The 20,069-nt window shown below is 37.7% G+C and overlaps 1 protein-coding gene across 7 annotated transcripts in view; it reads left to right on the top strand.

The window, feature by feature from the left end:
* Window positions 1–20,069, top strand: part of Cadps2 (calcium dependent secretion activator 2) — a 520,741-nt gene that overhangs the window by 116,850 nt on the left and 383,822 nt on the right. For all 7 annotated transcript variants that reach the window (XM_026788548.1, XM_026788546.1, XM_026788543.1 and 4 more), the window contains exon 2: window positions 18,268–18,381. In XM_026788548.1, coding sequence (XP_026644349.1) covers window positions 18,268–18,381 — 114 coding nt within the window. The remainder of the gene's footprint in view (window positions 1–18,267; window positions 18,382–20,069) is intronic.

Raw genomic sequence — 20,069 nt, 5'->3', positions numbered from 1 at the left:
GTGGGTGTCATTTAGATTTCCCGCCCTGTTATTATTTGTTGGGAGGGAAGACTGGGTTTCTCTTCAGACCAGCTAATTGGTCAGTAATGATACTCCCTTTCCATTACCGCATTGATTTCATTAGGAAACATTCCAATTTATGGACAGTGATATGTCAGGCCAAGTGTGAGAGAAGCAAGACTCATTTGGAAATGTTTCCTCTCTTTCTTTTTACTTTGGCTTCACTTTCTCTTGCTGTCCTTTCTCTTCATGCACAGATATACACACATGTGCATGTATTCATATATAAATATATAAAAGTTTTTCTTCAGCCTTTGGTACTTTCAGTGAGGATTCTTTATGTAAATTTAATGTAGATTTCTTAGAAGGGCAAAAGCCAGTGTAGGGAGGATGACATAGAAAGTCCTTTCCGTGATGACTTTCTGTTGCACCTGAATAAACTATCTCGGTTGCCCTTTAATTTTGGGTCTTCTTGAGATATGTAATAATATCTTTCTTATAAAAATGGGCCATGTGAAGTTGGAATTCTGTTACTCTCAGTCAAAGTTTTGAGTGGGGTACAAGCTAATGGTCGCATTGATATTCTGCTGCTGTTTCTGTCAGAGGAATGGTCAGAAATAAGGTGAGTTGGAGCTTCTCGCTTTATTCCCTTTTCTTTTCAGAAGATAATTGCACATCTGTGATATCTACTCAATTTAGAAAGAGCAACAACTTTCATCATTTCTGAGGAGAGTTAATTCCTAATGAGTTTTGTTTCTAAATTCACCCCGAGAAAGCACTTGTTACCTACAGGAGGAAGCTAAGCTTTTAAGGTGGGCAAACAATTGTCTGCTGCTGCTAAGGAGCATCCCTCCCTTGAGTACTTAGTGATGACTGTAAAATTTGTGTCTTGCAAATAAGACTCATCATAGGGAGCCTTGCCATGAAGGAGCAGATGGTATTGAGGCACAAAGTTCTTCCTGCCTGAGAACAACATCATTGCAAAACAGAGCTTCTCAGCTGCAACTCCACAGAGAACTCCTTCACTGTTTCTTCCTACTTGTAGAGTATGGCCATGAGTACATTTGAATAACACTGAGTTACCTTAGAATTATTTCCCAAGGCTTTGCCTGCACTCTCCATCCCACTCACTTATATACTACACTCTACTGTCCTGAAACGTAATAGCAAATACTGGTTTTCTTTTTCTATGGCAGACGAACTGCTAATAGCAAACACCAGACTTAGTGTGGGAGCATAGAGATCTGGGGAGTCTGCATTTAAAGCATCTGCATCCTTGACAGGAAAAAGAGAAATAAGCAAGTGATGCTTGTGTACATGTGGTACGGAAATGACACAAAAGACATGATGTCTTAATCTTGGGGACATCAGGAGAAAGTGAATTTCTTGAAGGTTTTATTGAAGTTAGGTTCTAAAGGGTAAAAGGTAATTCTAGTAAGACGTAATAAACAGTTTGTGCAACGCCAGAATGGCACGAACTATCATCAAAGGTGGTGTTTTGAGTTTGAAGGGGAAATCTACTCACATTCACATCCTAATTTAATCATAGGGTAAGCTGCTAGTCTCAGCTGTTCCTACACATTAAGCTATAGAGAGTGTTGTTTAAGGGGTTCCATAGGAAACCTTAGGCATAGTCAGTGGGTACAAATATGTTAGATATGCCAGGCTAAACCCACAGAATCTTCAAACTGGACCACTCTTGTGTAATCTTAACTTCCTCATTTGAAAAAGAAGGAATCCATCCTAGGGGGAGACCCTGATATTAAAATAGCCCACCAGAATTAGTCAGAAATGTGTTTAGGATATAGTACATGTTCGGTAAGTGTTAGCTGCTATTTCCAGATAAGTTATACAGCTGGTGAAGGTAGGCAGGGAAGTCAATTTCTTTTAAAGTGAAGTTCCCCACCCTTGACATCGTCCATTAGAAACATTGGCTCTGAATTGTCTAGTGACTTGGGACATGCTGTGTTCATGTTATAGGGTAGAAAGATGGCCCATCATATGCCATTCTTCCTATTCTCTGCCTCCTTCAGGCAGCTTTCAGAAAGAACAGCTTGTATAGCCTCTTTGCTTCAGTTAAACCTTATTGCATGACTGGGCAAGGAGTAAATGTGATTTAATTGCTGTAAGAACTTCTTGTGATAGCTTTGGAGACTTGTGTTTCTTATTACCGCTGTCATCTTTGAACTGCTGGTTGCAGCAGAAAAAAAATGTTCAGGATACTCTTTATGATAATTGGTTTGATTTACTTTTGATGAGCTTATGTTATTGGTGGGGATGATTGAAGGCTATTTTTATCATCCTTTTCACTCTGGCTGGGGGCAGTTAAATAGATGCTGTCAATGAATAAGACTGTTCTAAAGCAGATGTTTGGAAGATAATGACCAATAAGCTTGGCCAGCTTTCTTTCTTATCTACTTATCATCTCCTTCAGGGACATAAGAGAGCCTTGTTGAATAACCCCTTTGCATTTAACTTGATTATCTTTTTAAAAGATGCAGCTGAATGAAGACACAGAGTCAAATTAGAACTGCCAGCAGTATGAGGAGGATGTAGCAATAGAGTAATGATTGTGTACTCTGAATGCAGAGACCAAGATTAGAGTTGCAATCTGCATTTCTGTTTTAGTCTGCCACTGGGTCTTCTCCTTCACAACACTTGTGGCTGTGTCGGTGTGCAGTAATGCCTACCTTACTGTCTAACAATGAAAGAAGACTAGGTAAACATAGTTTTCTCCTCTGTATCTCAGATGTATATATGACTGAGGCTCTCCATATGGATACCAACATGCACAGATGCTTCATTGTCTCTTTTTTTTTCAAATTGTTTTTATTGAGCTATACCTTTTTCTCCACTCTCCTCTTTTCCTCCCCTTCCCCCTTCTATATTCTCCCATGATTCCCATGTTCCCAATTTACTCAGGAGATCTTGTCCTTTTCACCTTCCTATGTAGATCCATGTATGTCTCTCTTAGGGTCCTCTTTGTTATATAGTTTCTCTGGGGTTGTCACCTGTAGGCAGGTTTTTATTTGCTTTGTGTCTAAAGGTCACTTATACTATATTTGTCTTTCTAGGTCTGGGTTACCTCACTCAATATGGCTTTTTCTAGGTCCATTCATTTGCCTGCAAATTTCAAGATGTCATTATTCTTTATCCATTCTTCAGTTGAGGGGCATCTGGGTTGTTTCCATATTCTTGCTATTTCAAATAATGCTGTTATGTACATAGTTGAGCACATGTCCTTGTAGTATGACTGAGTGTCTTTTGGTTATATACCCAACAGCGGCAAATAGATCCATATCTATTAGCATGCAAAAAACTCAAGTTCCAAAGGATCAAAGACCTCAGTGTAAAAGCAACCACAATAAACCTCATAGAAGAGAAAGTTGGGAGTAAACTTGAGCACGTTGGGACAGGAGACTACTTCCTAAATATAACCTCAGTAGCGTACAGGCACAGAGAGTAACATTTAATATATGGGACCTACTGAAACTGGGAAGTTTCTGTAAAGCAAATGACATGGTCAACAAGACAAAACGACAGCCTACAGATTGAGAAAAGATTTTCAACAACCCCACAACAAACAGAGGATTGATCTCCAAAATATGCAAAGAACTCGATTGTCTTATTTCAAATGCCTAGTATCTGCATGTAATTTATACATCTCTTGTATGCTTTGAGTCATCCGTAGATTGCTCATAGCACCGAACACAATATAATAGCTATGAAAATAGTTGGGATACTCTATTGTTTAGGTATGTTAAGAAAAATTTGCCTGTATCCAATCCAGGGACAGTTGTGTTTCTGGGATATTCTCTCTCTGCAGGTGGATGGCTGTAGAAGTGGAACTTGCAGATAAGGTGGGCATTCTTTGAAACACTGCATTTGGTCCACACTCAATTTCTTAGGGAGAGGCCATATCTCAGAACTTTGCCCTCAGCTTATATACAGTTCTGTCTCCTTTTGTGATTCAGGCCATATCTGCTTTGTATGGGCTATCATGATCCCGTTCTTCTTTTCGTCTAGAGACATTTAAATATCACACTTGTTTCTACATACTGAGACTGAACAATTGAAAAACGTGAGCCAGAGATATAATTTAGACTTTCTGGGATCCTTTTAAAAACACATCCAAAGGAACAGATGAAGGTTATCGTAACTTATTTTAACCTTTATATCCATTTTTTTCTGCATATAACTAATGAAGACTTTGGTGATGTGTTCTTGTTTTTCTGTGTGTGTGTGTGTGTGTCTGTCTGTGTGTGTGTGTGTCTGTGTGTGTCTGTGTGTGTTTGAAACAACATATGAACTTGGACCAGCATAATTCAAGTGCCAAATAGCCATGGTTTATGTTTATTGGGGTGAGTAGCATGGCACTGTATCCATCTATTATTAATTGTTCTTTGGCATCTATTCTAAGATTCATTTATTTTCCTGTGGTTCTTGAATTTGCTAAAGTAAAACAACCACATGTTTCTAAAGTAATAGCAGTCACAAACCGTCTAGTATGTTAATCTCTTCAGTTTGAGTATCTTGTTTAGTGTAACAGTCTTGTTAAATGCTATCACTATTTTTGTTATGTAGATGAAGAATGTGAGGCACTGAGATTAATGAGCCCTCTTATTGCCATATAAATTGTGGGGATCAAGTTATAAAAAGAAATGAAATAACCTCAGTAGAAGACTCCATTGCCTTTTACTACTATGTAAACTGACTGGCTAATTGGTGAAATATCTTGGGTGGATTATTTTCTGATCCATTGTGGTTGCTGAGTTCATTTTATTTTCTTGCTGGTTAGGAAGGGAGTGGAGACTCAAATATGAGACTAAAGGATATAACCATCCTACAAAGGAATAGTTTTATTAGCACATTATTTGTTTCTTAGCGCATTCATTAAAAAGGAAATATTGAGAACTTGTTATGTGATAAGCACTGTTTTAGTCAGAGTTATAGCAGAAACCCACGTCTAAGGGTACAAAGTTTCACTTATACAGAATGGAGAGTTCTAGAGATATCATTTTAATCCTGACAACTACAGTTAATAATATCATATTACATATATGAAATCCGTTATGCAAGTGCATCTTCAGTACACATGTAGACACACTCACCCACACAAGTTAACTAGAAAGTAATGAATATGTTAATTAGATTATTTATAGCAACTAATTTGCAGTGTATAAACCTGTCCAGAAAAGGTCAAATGATGACAAAACATTCCATTATAAATATCCCTGAATATGTGTGATTTTTATTTGTTGATGACAATTCCACAAGGAGAAAAAGAAAGAAAAACTAGGCATTTGGAGGTATGCTGTCTATGCCCCTTGGCAGGGAAATTAGTGAAATCCTTGGACTACACATTGTAGTTTCATTTTTCACCTGCCTCCCACGTACACACCAAAGACAGCATCATAATGGTTTTCATTCTGACAAGAACATAGCTGAGTTAGCTTTGCCTAGGGTCCATTTCTCTATAATGCAGTAGTTGTGATTCTATACTCATTAGTTAGAATACCTTTTATTATAAGATATGTTAAATTGCTATTGTTCCTTTGGGACTTTTTAATCTCCCTCATAATATTGTGAGATAATAACATTTCAATTTTCCAAAATAATATTATTTTCAGTCTGCCTCAGGCACTTTTATTTAGATGTTCACTGTTTATTGGGGCAGACCTATTGAATGATGATCTTCTATTGCAAAAAATATAAAAAATATTTTAGAATAATCTTACAGGAAATATTAGGCTACCTGCGTACTGTGATATTTTCCTCCTGGTTCTGTACTTTATTGATTTTTCTTTTTAATTCATTAGGATTAAGTGCCAGTAGCTACATATTGCCAATAAAGCCAAAATAAAAGTTGTCTGTATATGATGGTCAATTCTCTCTTAGTCAAAGTGGAGAGGTGAGGGGTCCAGGGTGGCATTGCTATTGTGGGTGCCAACTCTGCTTATGCTGCTATTTCTCTGTCTTCGTAGTCAGTGTGTCACCTTCAGTTGTCATATAAAATGTCAGCCGCAGAGAAAGTGGAAAGGAACAATTTGCTGCAGCATCCTTCCTGCAAGAATTCATACATATCTCCAATCTTATATCTCATTGGTCACATAATAAACCTGGTCTTTGTAGTCTCTGATGGGTATAGTTGCTATCCCAAGAACAGGTTGCATATCCATGTTTTGAAAGCCTTGTAATCAGAAATGTTTCAGCTTTCATCTTTTCTTTCCAGTTTTTGGAATGTGACATAAATTCTGTGGTTAAACATTCTTGATCTGAAGGCTATGAGGACCAAAATTATCCAAAGCCAAAGCTTAACCTGCATCTGTTTGCATGCAAGAGGACACAAAACCTTATAGAATTGGATATGATAAATGCTAATGTTTCCCATGTAAGAGGCTCTCTCAGGAGCTACTTTGCTCTGCCCTTTTGAGGGCCTTTTGTGTTTTAGACTGTGGAAGGTGCCAGTATTGTACATTTTATTTGCCAACTACTGATACACACTACTCCTTTTTCCCTCCTGTCTTTTAATCTTTACTGCGTCCTTTGCTGGGCCTAGTTAGTAGTGTGCCTTTGTGCATTTTCATGAACATTGCTGCCTGGAGTAAAGAAGCTTAACCTAGAAAACTCTGATTCCAGTCCCAAAGATATTCTACCCTGCGGTCATGTGCTGCTTTGCTATGGAATCTGTACCTTGAAGCTGCTACTGTAAGTGGTGAGCCTGGTGACGAGAGCTGCAGGCCAAGGCAGGATCCACACGGTACAGTAGTGGGTGCTGGGTTCTTGGAGGCATACTGAGTTGTCTCTCATCTAGAAGAATCCTGGAATGTGTCTCCAGTTCGTCCATGATTTAGCATGAAAAGTCTATGATCTAATTTGAGCTGGAGAACAAAATGCCAAAGATAAACAGAACATCTTTAAATCCAGGGTTTTGTTTTCCCCATTGCAGTTGTTATTTCAGCTACACAATTAGCACAGCCGGACTGGATCTATAAAATTTTGACAGCCTTTACTGTCAATATTTGAAGTATTTTCATAAGCATGGTGTCTTGACTGTGTTTACGTATTTTTAAGGATATGTGTGTTTTTAAAGCTTCTATAATTTATTTGTATATAAAGTTTGTTTTAAATCCCCACTAGATTGTTAGTTTTTTATTTATATTTGAAAGAAATATTTTATTCATTGGTGGTGAAAGCGATGCCTGATGATAAAATATGGGAAAATACAGTTTTCAAACACGGTTGAACAGTAAGTCAGCTGACCCCACAAAATATTGTTTGATGTTGTATATCATCATCAATAATGGAAATATCAGAATTGTTAATCATGAGTTAGTAAGGATTTTGTACTACTGCAACAAAGACTATGAAGAATGTCTTATTACAGTAGTGACTATAGCAAACTGGCAGAGCTTTACAGACCTGGGGGAAAGGAAATCAGAAGTTAAAACAGAAGTCTTAATCAACTGTAACAATGAACTGAATGAATTTAGAAAGATGAAACAGGGCTTAATGAAGAGCATGGAAGAAAGTCTTAGAAGTTTTTGTTGACAAGAAGTGTGCTATGAGTCAGCTGATGTGGCTGCCAAGAGCTAATTATCTCTTGGGTTGAATTAATAGACACGGAGTGCTCAGGGTGTGGGAAGCTGTCTTCCCCCCACTCTTTCTGTGTTGGCCGCTCTATCCTAGGAGAGATATGCACACTCTACCAGTCTATATTAAGAGGGAACATTGCTATTGTAATACATTTCATTTGCCTATCTTACTGCTTTCCAGGGGTTTTTGTGGTTTTAGTTTGATTTAGCATGTTTATTTTCTCAGAAACGACAGTGAAGAGTATCCAGGGGATTGGAGAAACCCGAAATTTTGTTCTAGAAGTGAAGACTCCTCAGCAAATGCTTGTGTTTAGATTCTTAAATTGATGTGTTGAAGAACCTAATTCTAGTCTGTGTTGCCCTAGAAAGTACTGAATAAGGGACAGGTTGTACTACAAAGTCATAGGATGAATATTTTAATGTTTTATTGGCGTGGGAGGTCCTTCTATGTGTTGTTTTTATTGGTTAATGAATAAAGAAACTGTCTTGGCCTCTTGAAAGGGCAGAACTTAGGTAGGTGGGGGAAACTGGACTGAATGCTGGGAGAAGGAAGGCAGAGTCAGAGAGATGCCATGGAGCTGCCAGAGATAGACGTGCTGAAACTGCTGGTAGGCCATGACGTCGTGATGATGTACAGATTAATGGAGATGGGTTGAATTAAGATGTAAGAGTTAGCCAATAAGAAACTAGAGCTAATGGGCCAAGCAGTGATTTAAATAATACAGTTTCTGTGTGATTACTTTGGGTCTAGGCTAGCGGGGCAACCAGGAACCAAACAAGTAGTGCTCCCTGCAACATTTTCTTACTGCCCAAATTGTGAATAGGTTTCTTTAATGTAATAGATTCTCTCTCCAACCTCTGTGTGTGTGGGCACAGTGGGCTCAAATGAATTCCGAGAAGTCACTTGTTAGAGATTTTATGAGATTTATACATTGACCCAGGTGTAGTGATACATGCCTATAATCCAAGTACTTGTATGACAGAGGCAGAAAAATGTGGAATTCAAGACGAGCATGGGCTTCATATCGAGTTTGAAGCCAGCCTAGGCCACATAGCATGTTGCATGAGACTTTCAAAACCAAACAATATTAAAATCCAATCATCTAAAATGAATAAATTGTTTAGAATGATATGGGCATAAGATTAGCATGGTTTTTATTTCATTTTCTTTAACTACCATTCAGTGAAATCCTCATACTTTAAATGTTTAAAAAATAAAACAAAAAATAATACAATGCATAAGCAGAGGCTGCTTGTTCATTTCCTAACTGCTCAGACCCGAATAATGACACAGAAACTATATTAATTACAGCACTGCTTGGCGTATTAGCTCAGACTTCTTATTAACTAACTCTTATATCTAAAATGAACCCATTTCTATTTATCTGTGTATTGGCACGAAGCTGTGGCCTGCAGACAAGGTTCTGGCATGTCCTTCAACTTCTGTCTTCAATTCCATCAAAGACCCCATAAAGATATATTATTTCTTAAATGAACAGAAAGTGCATTGTAAGCAACTTACAAACTTCTAGAAATGACAGAGACATCTCACTGTCTGGACAGTCACCCAAAGTTCTTCTGTAACATTAGGGCATCCATCTTCAGCCTATAGGCCTCTAGTATCTGGCAGACTTTTCCATGAAGCAGGAAAATTGAAGATCTGTCTGACTTGTAGTAGCAAAGTTCATCAGTTGCTTTCTTCTGTGTGTGCAGAATGCCTGGCAGTTTCTTCTGTGAAGCAAGAGCTCTGAAGGACTGTCTCACCTTCCTTAGGCAAGTTCAGCACTCATATTTCTATGGGTCCTGTATGTCCAGTTCATACCACATACCATCAAACAGGCCAGGCAAGAGCAGTTTCTTGCCCAAATGGCTAGCCTTATCACATTGAAGACAAATTCCATAACAAGTTTCTTCGATGTCATCAACCTCTCTGATGTAATTGGTGCTGCCAGAAGCAGACATGTCTCACTGTCAAGAAAAGTCTAAATTTTTAAAACATTTTAAATGCCATGTTCTGTAAATCTTTGGAGTGTTGAAGATTATTTATCTAACTGAAACATATATCTATGTCTTGAAAGCCTAACTAACATAATTAAAAGTTTGCTTATTACAGATGACTATCTATTAATGTGTATTTCTTAACTACACATTACAGTTTTAAATGAGCTACACAAACACAATACCTTAAACAAAATACATATACACAGTATAACAAAATCAACCTTAAATTTGTGTCAACAGATCAAGATTTTTACCAGTACAAAGTATTCATCTCTATATCATATCCCACTTTAAATGAAAGCAAACATCAACAAACAATCATTTTGGGACCTTGGGCATAGTTTTCTCCAAACTGCTTACTGCTATTTGTTGAAGTATTTTTAGTGTTCATGGAGACCTTTCTGGGAGTCTTGTTCCATCAAACCACATTTGTTTGGAAGAAATCCACAGGTGCCCATTCTCTGTGGAAACAAAAGCAAAACCTCTTTTCCAAATTAGACCCAAATTTTGAAGTCAGGCTATCTTTATGTTGGTTTTAGCTTAACAGACCCCATCATTAAATATCTCTTGGTCTTTAAGTATGGCTGGTACACTTACTGCCAGCTGTGCGAGCCATGCTCATTGCCCCAGCTGCAGGGACACAGCAGGTCTATGATGCCACTAAGCAACTTGTAGCACTCTGCCCACAAATCCCATTTAAGTGTTCTGTAGCCAGACCTCCCGGAAGAGCCAGAGCTGTTAGTGCTGCCAGTATGAACCAGGAAGCCTTCTTAAAAGAGCCACATCTCTGCTTGCCAACAGCAAACAGAGCCCCCAGAAGAAAATGCTGCTACCAAGGAGCCACGCTTAAACTCTGTTCTTTTGTGTTTAGAATTCCTTCCAATGCTTCTCTCAGTTTTTATGTGACATAGTTGTCCCACTTTTGCACCATTTTCTTTTTTTTAAATATTTATTTATTTATTATGTATGCAATATTCTTTCTGTGTGTGTGCCTGAAGGCCAGAAGAGGACACCAGACCTCATTACAGATGGTTGTGAGCCACCATGTGGTTGCTGGGAATTGAACTCAGGACCTTTGGAAGAGCAGGCAATGCTCTTAACCACTGAGCCATCGCTCCAGCCCCCTTGTACCATTTTCTAAGTGGAGACTGGTTTTTCATTTTCTTACTGCTCAGACTTGAATAATCACACAGAAACTAGTAATTGCAACACTGCTTGACTTGTTAGCTCAGGCTTCGTATTAACTTTTGTATCTTGGATTAATCCATTTCTATTAATCTGTATATCAGCATAAGGCTATAGCTTACTGGTAAGGTTCTGGCATGTCTTTCTCCTTTGGCAGCTACATCCCATCTCCTACTTTCTATATATATCTGGCTGTATTCTACCCTGCTATAGGCCAAAGCAGCTTCTTTGTTAACAAATGGTAATAAAAAAATATTCATAGCATAAAGAGGGGAATCCCACATTATCTAATTTATCCTCCTGAAAGGATAGCTTAAAGTCACCCAGGATGGACGTAGGCTAGAATCTTCACAGTAAGCGCACCTTGCGGTGCTACACACATTATTAGAAATGGGCTAGTCCAGGTGCGAGAGTTAGCCGAGAAGAGGCTAGATATAATGGGCCAAGCAGTGTTTAAAAGAATGCAGTTTCTGTGTAATTATTTCGGATAAAGCTAGCCATGCGGGAGCCAGGGCGCCAGAATGCAGCCCTGCCACTCCTTTCAACAATGGTAGAATCTTTCTCTGCTATGAATTTAACATCAAGTTATTGGCAGCAATTATGTCGTGCTGTCTTCTCTGGGGGAGATTATCTCCTATGGCAAGGGAAATATCAGGAAAATTGTAAGCAAATGGCCCAGTTAAATGCTCTAGCAGGTCAAGCTCAACGTGATTTAGATATGTTAACTGGGGATGGGGCTTATGCCAATTTGCAGCAACAAATTATTTATGATCCAGGAGTATTCACCCAAATAGGTGCAGCTGCCACTAAAGCTTGGAAGGTCCTACCTAACAAAGCAGCTGGGGATCAATTATCAAAAATTCTACAATGACCATCTGAACCATTCCAAGATTATGTAGATAGACTGTTACAAGTAGCAGGTATATTGTTTGGAGATGAGACAAACAGCCATGCCTATGATAAAACAACTTGTATTTGAAAATTCCAATAGATATTGTAAGGAAGCATTATGCCCTCACAAAACAAAGAGTTTAAATGAATATATCAGGAACTCCTAAAGGTCGCGTGCTCAGAGCAGCTGTAGGCACTCGGACCAGGGGATTACACGAAATTCAGGATCTGGGGTCTCACTGCTCCCAACAACAGTGTTTTACCAAGGCAATATAAACTCAAAGACTTATAGCCTATTTTAAATCTATGTTAATAAAATTTGAGTAGATAAAATGTGTGACTTTAAATCCCCAAATTAATAAAGCACTGTAAGTTGAAAGCCTTTCTCTCTTATTTTCTACCTGTCATGTTTGTAAAACCATTATCTTCCTTAGTTTTTTTTCAGCATACAAAGGCAAATTCTCATACTCATTCTCATTTTGCCTATTTCCAATATCAAACAAACCCTATCTTAAATATCATTCTAAGTTGCTTTCTTTTGAAATTTTTTCATATTAGAACACAGAGAATTCTTATATTTTTATTGTGCAATTAATATAGTATATTATTTGAATGTAGTATGTCTTAAATTTGTCTCCTCTTATTACACCATTCCCACTTTTATTATTAGCAATTTTAATGAAGTAAATGCTTTCATTTTACATGTGTTTAAGTATTTCAGTATTGTCCATGACCAAGTACAATTATTGATATCAGGAACATATATATTTATTACAAAATTTCCCACTGTTTTTGAGGTATTAGTTTGTGTACCTCCAAACACTTCAAATAGCTTATTGGAGTTACATGGAGCTAGGCATGCTTTCTTAGATTGTCACTGCCCTGCAATGTGTCTTTTATTCATTTTCTTTCTGGCTCGTTAGTTAGGTTTACATCAGTTTCCAGGAAGTCTCCATGTCTTTAGATATTAGTTCTTTAGGATATGAATTGCAACCATCAGTTTTCCAGTTAGCCTTTTCATGGTCTCCTAGGGCATTTTTGCATGTAAAATTTATTCTGTTTGAAGGTCTTTGTCTTTCGTTACCGCTGTGTCACAAAACTCAGGGCCTACTATGTTGGCTTCTGGACTTTAGTGGTGGCGTATTGTCCTGGCTGTTATTGATTCTGGTTTTACACTAGCATCTAGGCATCTGGGATTGGGAAGACTGCAGTTGTAAGTGCTCAGATCTGCTCTTGTCTTTGTTGAGTGGGCATTTGCTTTTTGATTTCTGTTGTCCTTTCTTGTTCATAGGGCAGCATGGTAGCTATCTGTTGTCTGGTAGGAAATTCTTCTGGGATCCTGATAGATGTGGCCACAAGAGGGTCCAGGTAAAACATGTTCTTGTGTATTAGGAGCTGACATTTAGGAATGGAGATGGGCTAAAAGAGGTAAAGAGGTCCACAGGAAGGAAGAAAGTAGGGTGTTCCCCCAGGAATTGGGCAGAAAGGAAGGGGAGGCCACAACAGTTGGCCTGCTTCAGAGCCGGGGGTAATCCTGTGGGACTGGTCATGGATGAGCGGTAGGGCAGTAAAGACCTAAAGCTTGAGTGTGTACCTGCTTCAGTGGCCTACTTGCTTCTCTGTCAGGCTGAATGTTTCCTGGAACTGGGTCTGGGATAACAGGATGTTTAGGGAGGAAGGTTTGCTGATCCTTTAGGGTTGGAGATATGAACTGAGGGTGAGGAGAGGACATAGTCGGTGGTCTGCTACCAAGATGGGGCTGAGATTAGGGGATTGGATTTGGAGGAGAGGAGGAAATTTTAATTCAAATAAAGTCTAGTGCGAGTGCCTCAGTTATCTTTTCATTTTATGCCCTTGCCCTTGTACTCAAAAAGTCACCAAATACATGGCCATATAAAATTTTTCGTAGGTTAGGACATTCATAGTTTTACATTTAGACTTGTGATCTTTTTAAGTTAATATTTGTAATGCAAGTAAGGTATTTGTCTAGACCCATATATTTTTCTTGTGACTGTCTAACTATTCCAGTGCCATTTGCTCTTAAATACTGTCTGTTCTTAGAAGTTGACTTTGTTTCTTTGTTAAAGACCAGTTGATACTAGTTCTCTAGGTCTCTTTCTGGGCATCCTTTTTCACTGTATTGATCTGCTTGCCTACACGTCTGCTAATTTCAGTTTCTAGATTACCATAGCCATAAACATTGAGGGTGAGTAGTATCAGCCCTCCAACTTTATTCTTTTCATTCAATAACACAATGACTACTTTTGTTCTTTTGTCTTTCTGGATAGTAAAATTAATTTGTTGATTTCCAGAAAATGACATGTCAGAATTTTGAGTGAGGATGGTTTTTGTCGATCATATCAAGTAAGGAAGAACCAACATCCTAACAATATTGATCTGCCTACCCATGAAGGGGAATATCTTTCCTGTAGTAATAGGAGCAGTGGGGCTGCGTCCCCAGCACCCGGCCGCCTGCACGGCTAGCTTTATACCCGAAATAATTACACGGAAACTGTATTCTTTTAAACACTGCCTGGCCCCATTAGTTCTAGCCTCTTATTGGCTAGCTCTTACATATTGACCTAACCCATTTCTATTAATCTGCATAGCCCACGAGCTGGCTTACCAGGAAAGATCTTAACCTGCGTCTGCCTGGAGTGGGAGAATCATGGCGACTCCCTGACTCAGCTTCTTTCTCCCAGCCTTCTGTTCTGTTTACTCCACCCACCTAAGGGTTGGCCTATCAAGGGGCCTAGGCAGTTTCTTTATTAATAAGAAATCACTCCCACATCACTTTCCAATTTGTTTGCTTTGATTTCTTCATTGGTTTTGTGCTTTTTACTACATGGCTGTCTTTTGTAGTCTTATACATTTGTTAGATTTATGATCAGGTTTTGCACTTAGAAGATAATAAAATTACCTTGTAATTCTAATTAAAACTTCAACTTATTAATTGGTGTTGTACAGAAAAGCAGTTAACTTTCGCACAGTAGCCCTACACACTATTGCCACACTATAATTGATTATTATGTCAGGGACGGTTTGTGGTTGATATTTTTGGGGCTTTTTCATAGATTTTTATTATGATCTATGAAGAATGACTGTTTTATTTCTTCTTCCTTTTCCTCTACCTTTTGCCTTACTGCTTTATCTAGGATGACTTCCATCATTCTCTTGATGAGCAGTGGGCAGCTGAGCACCCATCCTTTGCCATAACCTCAGGAAGAAAGCTGCTCATGTCCTGTCATTATATGTAACAGAATTGTGTGGTTTTGTAGGAGGTTTTATTAACATATAACTTTAGGGAGTTACTCTCCATTTGTCGTTCATGGATGCTTCTTTTTAAAAAATGATGAATGACTGTTGACTTTCCTAAATGTTTTTGCTATAGATACTGATATGATCATGTATTTCTTTTCCATTTTAGCTTGTTTATGAGATGAGTTCTACTAATAGATTTTTGAGTGTTGAACCGCACACCTATGATGAATCATGTTCGGTTTTGCTTGAGTAATTGATTTTATACCTACTAAATTCAGCTTTCTAACATTTTCTTGAGGATTTTACTTTTATATTCATGAGAAATACGGATCTGAAGGTTTCTTTCCATTTAATGGAATTCTGGGTTTTGAGTCATAATTAGAGAGGTTTTTCTCACAGTGATGTATAAAAGAATTCTCCCATGTTTTCTTCTAGTTTCATTATGGTTCAACCTTTATATATTAAACAATTTAATCCATATCATTGTGAGTTATACTATAATCTATATTTTTCTGGGGAAATAACCAGTTATTCTTACGCCACTTTTGGTATTATACTGTAGTTAAAAGTGCACTGTAGCAAAATGTAAATCACATTTGACTAGTATTTTGATTCTGATTGTTTCTGTGTTGATTTCTTCTATCTGTGTGCTAATCAAGTAGTATGTCTCTTAGTCTATAATAGAGATTGTATAGGTCAAAACATTTAGGAAACTACTTTCTGAGAACAGTTATCAGTGCTGTATTTGAAGATTGATTTCATTTTTCTTTCCCATTTTATCTCTATGAAAATGTAAATACTTGTTAATTAAGAGACTTATTTAACTTATCTAACTAATATTTGATGCTGTTTCATTTCTTAAATATAGCAGCAGTATCTTTTGTCTATGTATACCTATTTATGTATCTATTTAGTAATCTATCATATATGTACATATTCATTTTCAAATTTTAAGTTTATGAACTTCTTATGAAAAACTTGCAAATAAAAACAGCACACAAAAAAATAAACCAGATTCAAAATCTAATTTCTATACAGGTAGAGTAGGATTCTGACTAAAACTATGGAGCTTTATATTAAACTTTATACTTTACACTTTGTAAATATATTTTATCCAATTATCCACCACAGAAAAAAGCAAACAAGTGACTGAATTAAAATTCTTTTATTTATAAATGTTGGATCCTGATAGGTAGGTACATGCTTATGCATGTTTTTGATACTGTACTGGTTTTGTCTGAGATGATGGCATGTTCCAATCTCCTTTCTTTGATTAATGTCTTCGAATTTGCCATGTCATAATCATTGGAAAGTAATTCTAACAACTAAACTCAAATACTGATAAACTAGAAATCACAGAGATAATATTTTAGAATGGTTTTTAAAAGGAGTAACAAAATACTTTGGATAGAAGAAAGTTGGAGAAACAAGTTATTTATTTTGAATGATGTTTCATCCAGTGAAGGAGCTTGGACAAATGATCATGAAAGTTCCCTCTGGCTCCCCAAAGACCTTTCCATTTCTGTCATCTCATCCAATGCTGGATTTGCAAGGTAAAGCTTTTTGTTTTGACTCCCATAGCTCCGAAACTAAAACCTCTCAGCTGCCTTACACTGAGCAGTTGCTGTCCCAGTTCCATTAAGTCCTCTTTGTGAGCTATGCTTAGAGTACTAAAGTTGTGGACTTAACTTTGCCTTGCTTGTACACATGCCTCCAGAAGGTGTCTTCTTTATTTTCTTCTTTTACTATGGAGATGTAGGTTGTAACATAATGTTGATGCTTCTTGTTGCTGTACTTCATCGGGGTTAACTCCTTTTAAAATGAAGGAAGTAACCTTACTAAAGAAATGGACGATCTCCATCTTTCATTCCTCAGAGCAAGTGCTTTTATTTACTCTTCTAACAGCTAGGCACACAGTAGGACACTTTTTTATCAGCCTGGGAGCAACCGCAACAGTGTCATTTCAAGCTTCCTTGTTTGTTAGACTCCTAAATAAAATCCAGGTTTTGAAAGAGCTTGTCTCTCTGATATTTGAATGGCATTTTAATAAGCCTTTTGAACAGATTTAAACTTATTTCACACCAGCTTTCTTCTTGAAGCCAAATCATACCGGTTTTGTTTCGCTTTCTAACCCTTTAATCATTTTCCCCCAGCATGGTTCCGCCTCTATAGACTCCACAACTGGACTGGGTTCTTCAGTGAAGGCTCATCATGAGGTGATGAAACAGAAACATCATTCCTCTGCTGTTTGTTATGCGTTCCAGTGAACACTGTTTATAGAACTGCCTTGGTCTAGTGGAGCATGAACACAGCATTTCTATATGTCTAGACCTATTGCCTGTCTTAAGGGTGTGTGTGTGTGTGTGTGTGTGTGTGTGTGTGAGAGAGAGAGAGAGAGAGAGAGAGAGATAAAGATGAGGTTCATGGCATGAATGAACGCAGAGCCCCAAGAGAGTGTTTTCAGGGGCCTAAACACTGGGTTTAAATCTCTGTTCCTGCTATCATGGAATTATTTATACTTTTTCTTTTTAAACAAGAGACACCTGGTCTTTATTTTGAGTGCAGCTTAAAAGCAAAGTGACTGGTGCTGTTTGTAGAGGTGAGTCACAGCCTGTGTCTGAGCCAGCCTGGGTTGTTATGACAGCTGGTAGTGACGGCAGCCGCATTACAGTGCTGATGAAGTTGGGTTGTAAATTTGTGTTCCCCCTTAGCCTCTCATCTCTTCCCCCAGGAGCGCTTGAGTAGGCGTTCCCGGTTTATCTGTGGGTCGCTCATCTTCCAGATCTGTCATCTGCTCATGTCTCTTATTTATTTCAGTTCAGGCGTGTAAAGCATGTTTGTTCCTGGAATTGGAACGTTTAGAAGCCAGCACTCATTCCTTCCAGAAGATTTTGTCCTGAGTCCCTTTTGCTCTTGTGTTCTGTGATATTACCTCTTTCCCCAAAAGGTGTCTACTTGTCTCTAAGAGTTCTTACCCTCTGGCTTTGTTTATTCAGCACAATTTTGTGCATCAGTCTCTCAGCAAAATTTTAGCTTTTCCTGTCTCTGCAAAGGGCCCGGAAGTTAACACAAGGAATTCTGTCTAGGGCAGACATTTGTAGCCCAGGTCCATATCTGTATTCTGAGGGAATATTCTGTATTCTGTAGGGAAGTCACTTGGGGAAAATGTTCATAAGTACAGAGAGGAAGATTTTTCAGTTTCTTTTCTTTACTATAAAGCTAAATCTATGTCTAACTAATCTGCCTATAACAAATATAACGTTTAATGATTGTTCTGTTGTACAAATTGGCTGATTTATCAGCTTATTTATTTATGTATTTATTTTCCTTGTAGCTCAACAAACAACAGTTGCAGTTACTGAAGGAACGGTTCCAGGCCTTCCTCAATGGGGAAACTCAGATAGTAGCCGATGAAGCCTTTTGCAATGCAGTCCGAAGTTACTATGAGGTGAGTTTGCAGAGCTGTTTCAGGAACTGTGATGCTTTCTGGGACCATTTAAAGGCTGTCACTCGTATGGCAAAGAGTCTTTGAGCTTTTGACTTTCTCCAAAGGATTGTCACTTCTACTTTGCAATTTAAAAACTTTAATTCCACAGCCTGGTTTTGAGAGATAAATAAAATTGGAAATTACATTGTTTGTGAAGAAAACTGTTTAGAATCATCTTCTGGCAGTGACTGATACAGCTGGGTTTAGCTATCTTCCTGTTCACATTCATAAATGATCCTTCTTAATCAGGATTTCAATAGTAAATTACTATCTTATGCCAGTTTGTTCTCTAAGCTTTATAATAATTAAGGCCACTAATTAATTTCAAGAGAATGCATTTTCTTTTCTAATTGAATGAATAATACCCACTAGTCCATCTTGCTGTTGCTTCTGATTTCAGCTTGCGACTCAAATGGGAACTCTGTGTGTTTCCTGTGAGTAACTTTCTCATAAGATCATGAGTTTGTTTCAGTAAATTGCCAGTAGATGTTGAATCGGATAGTTCACGTATGTCCTAAGCATCTCAGAGTCATTTGGGAGTCGGGTTTCTTTCATTGTGGAAAAGCTTTAGACAATTCGTCTGAAGAAACATGGCATACAACATAACGTAGGCTAGAGGAAACTTGAAAGCTTGGAGACATAATATTCTGAACTGCCTTGAGGCAGGGAGTACTGTCATGTGCAAAACAAAATACTGGTGGTTTATGAATGGTATGCTATTTAATATTCCACTACACAAGTTTACATTGAATTAAGGGAACATCTAGCAGTTATGGAAGACTTGCTTACCAAGTATTCACGACAAAGATTTGGGAGCTATAGTGGATATATTGTCTAACTTGATCTCAACTCAGACTCTCTTAATAGGGCTTCTATCTTACCTTGAATGTCAGAGTCTTACATGATAAACTCTTTCCCTGAATCTTAGAAGATGAGTATTCATATACATACATGCATACAATAGTACATAGTGAAACAAAAAAAAACCATGAATTCAAAGGAGAGCTGTCTACAAAGGTGTCGGTTTTTTAAAGAAAAATAAATCAATGAGCTCAATTGAGTTTTGATAAACATAGCATGGCACACTAAGAGAAAAGGACTGGTTGAAATTCTTGGATGGGTGAGGTTTTTAAAAGTACTTTTATAACTTTTTGCATAAATCTAAAATTATTATAAAATAAGCATTTTCTTTTTCTAATTCACCTGAGAATTTATTGTAAAACCTGCAACGATCAAGACTGTGGATGTTTGTAAAAATACAAATGGATTGAGGAAACACAATAGGAAACACAGTTTTACCTACTACAGGAAAATAATTTTTGCTCAAAGAGCAGCCACAATAGAGTGGGAAAAAGATAAATCATTTCAATTCAAACTATGTGATGGCGCCGCAAAACATTCGGTACTTGGAATTAACACCGTTTCCAAGTGAAGTAATTGAATCATAGACTTAAATGTAACACTATCTAACGCCTAGAAGATGCCAAGGGAGGCCTTATTCCCTCTGAACAATGGATGGGTAGGAGAAGGAGAGGGAGGGGGAACTGGGGTTGGTATGTAAAATGAAAAAATTAACTTAACAAAAAGAAAAAAGGAGAGAATAATATAAATACAAGAGAATAATTTTTTTTTTTTTTTTTTTTTTTTTT

Source organism: Microtus ochrogaster, unplaced genomic scaffold (genome assembly GCF_000317375.1).
Source record: "Microtus ochrogaster isolate Prairie Vole_2 unplaced genomic scaffold, MicOch1.0 UNK4, whole genome shotgun sequence".
NCBI classification, from domain to species: Eukaryota; Metazoa; Chordata; class Mammalia; order Rodentia; family Cricetidae; genus Microtus; species Microtus ochrogaster.
The sequence above is the reverse complement of the archived record's forward strand: the minus strand, read 5'-3'. Positions and strand labels throughout refer to the sequence as shown.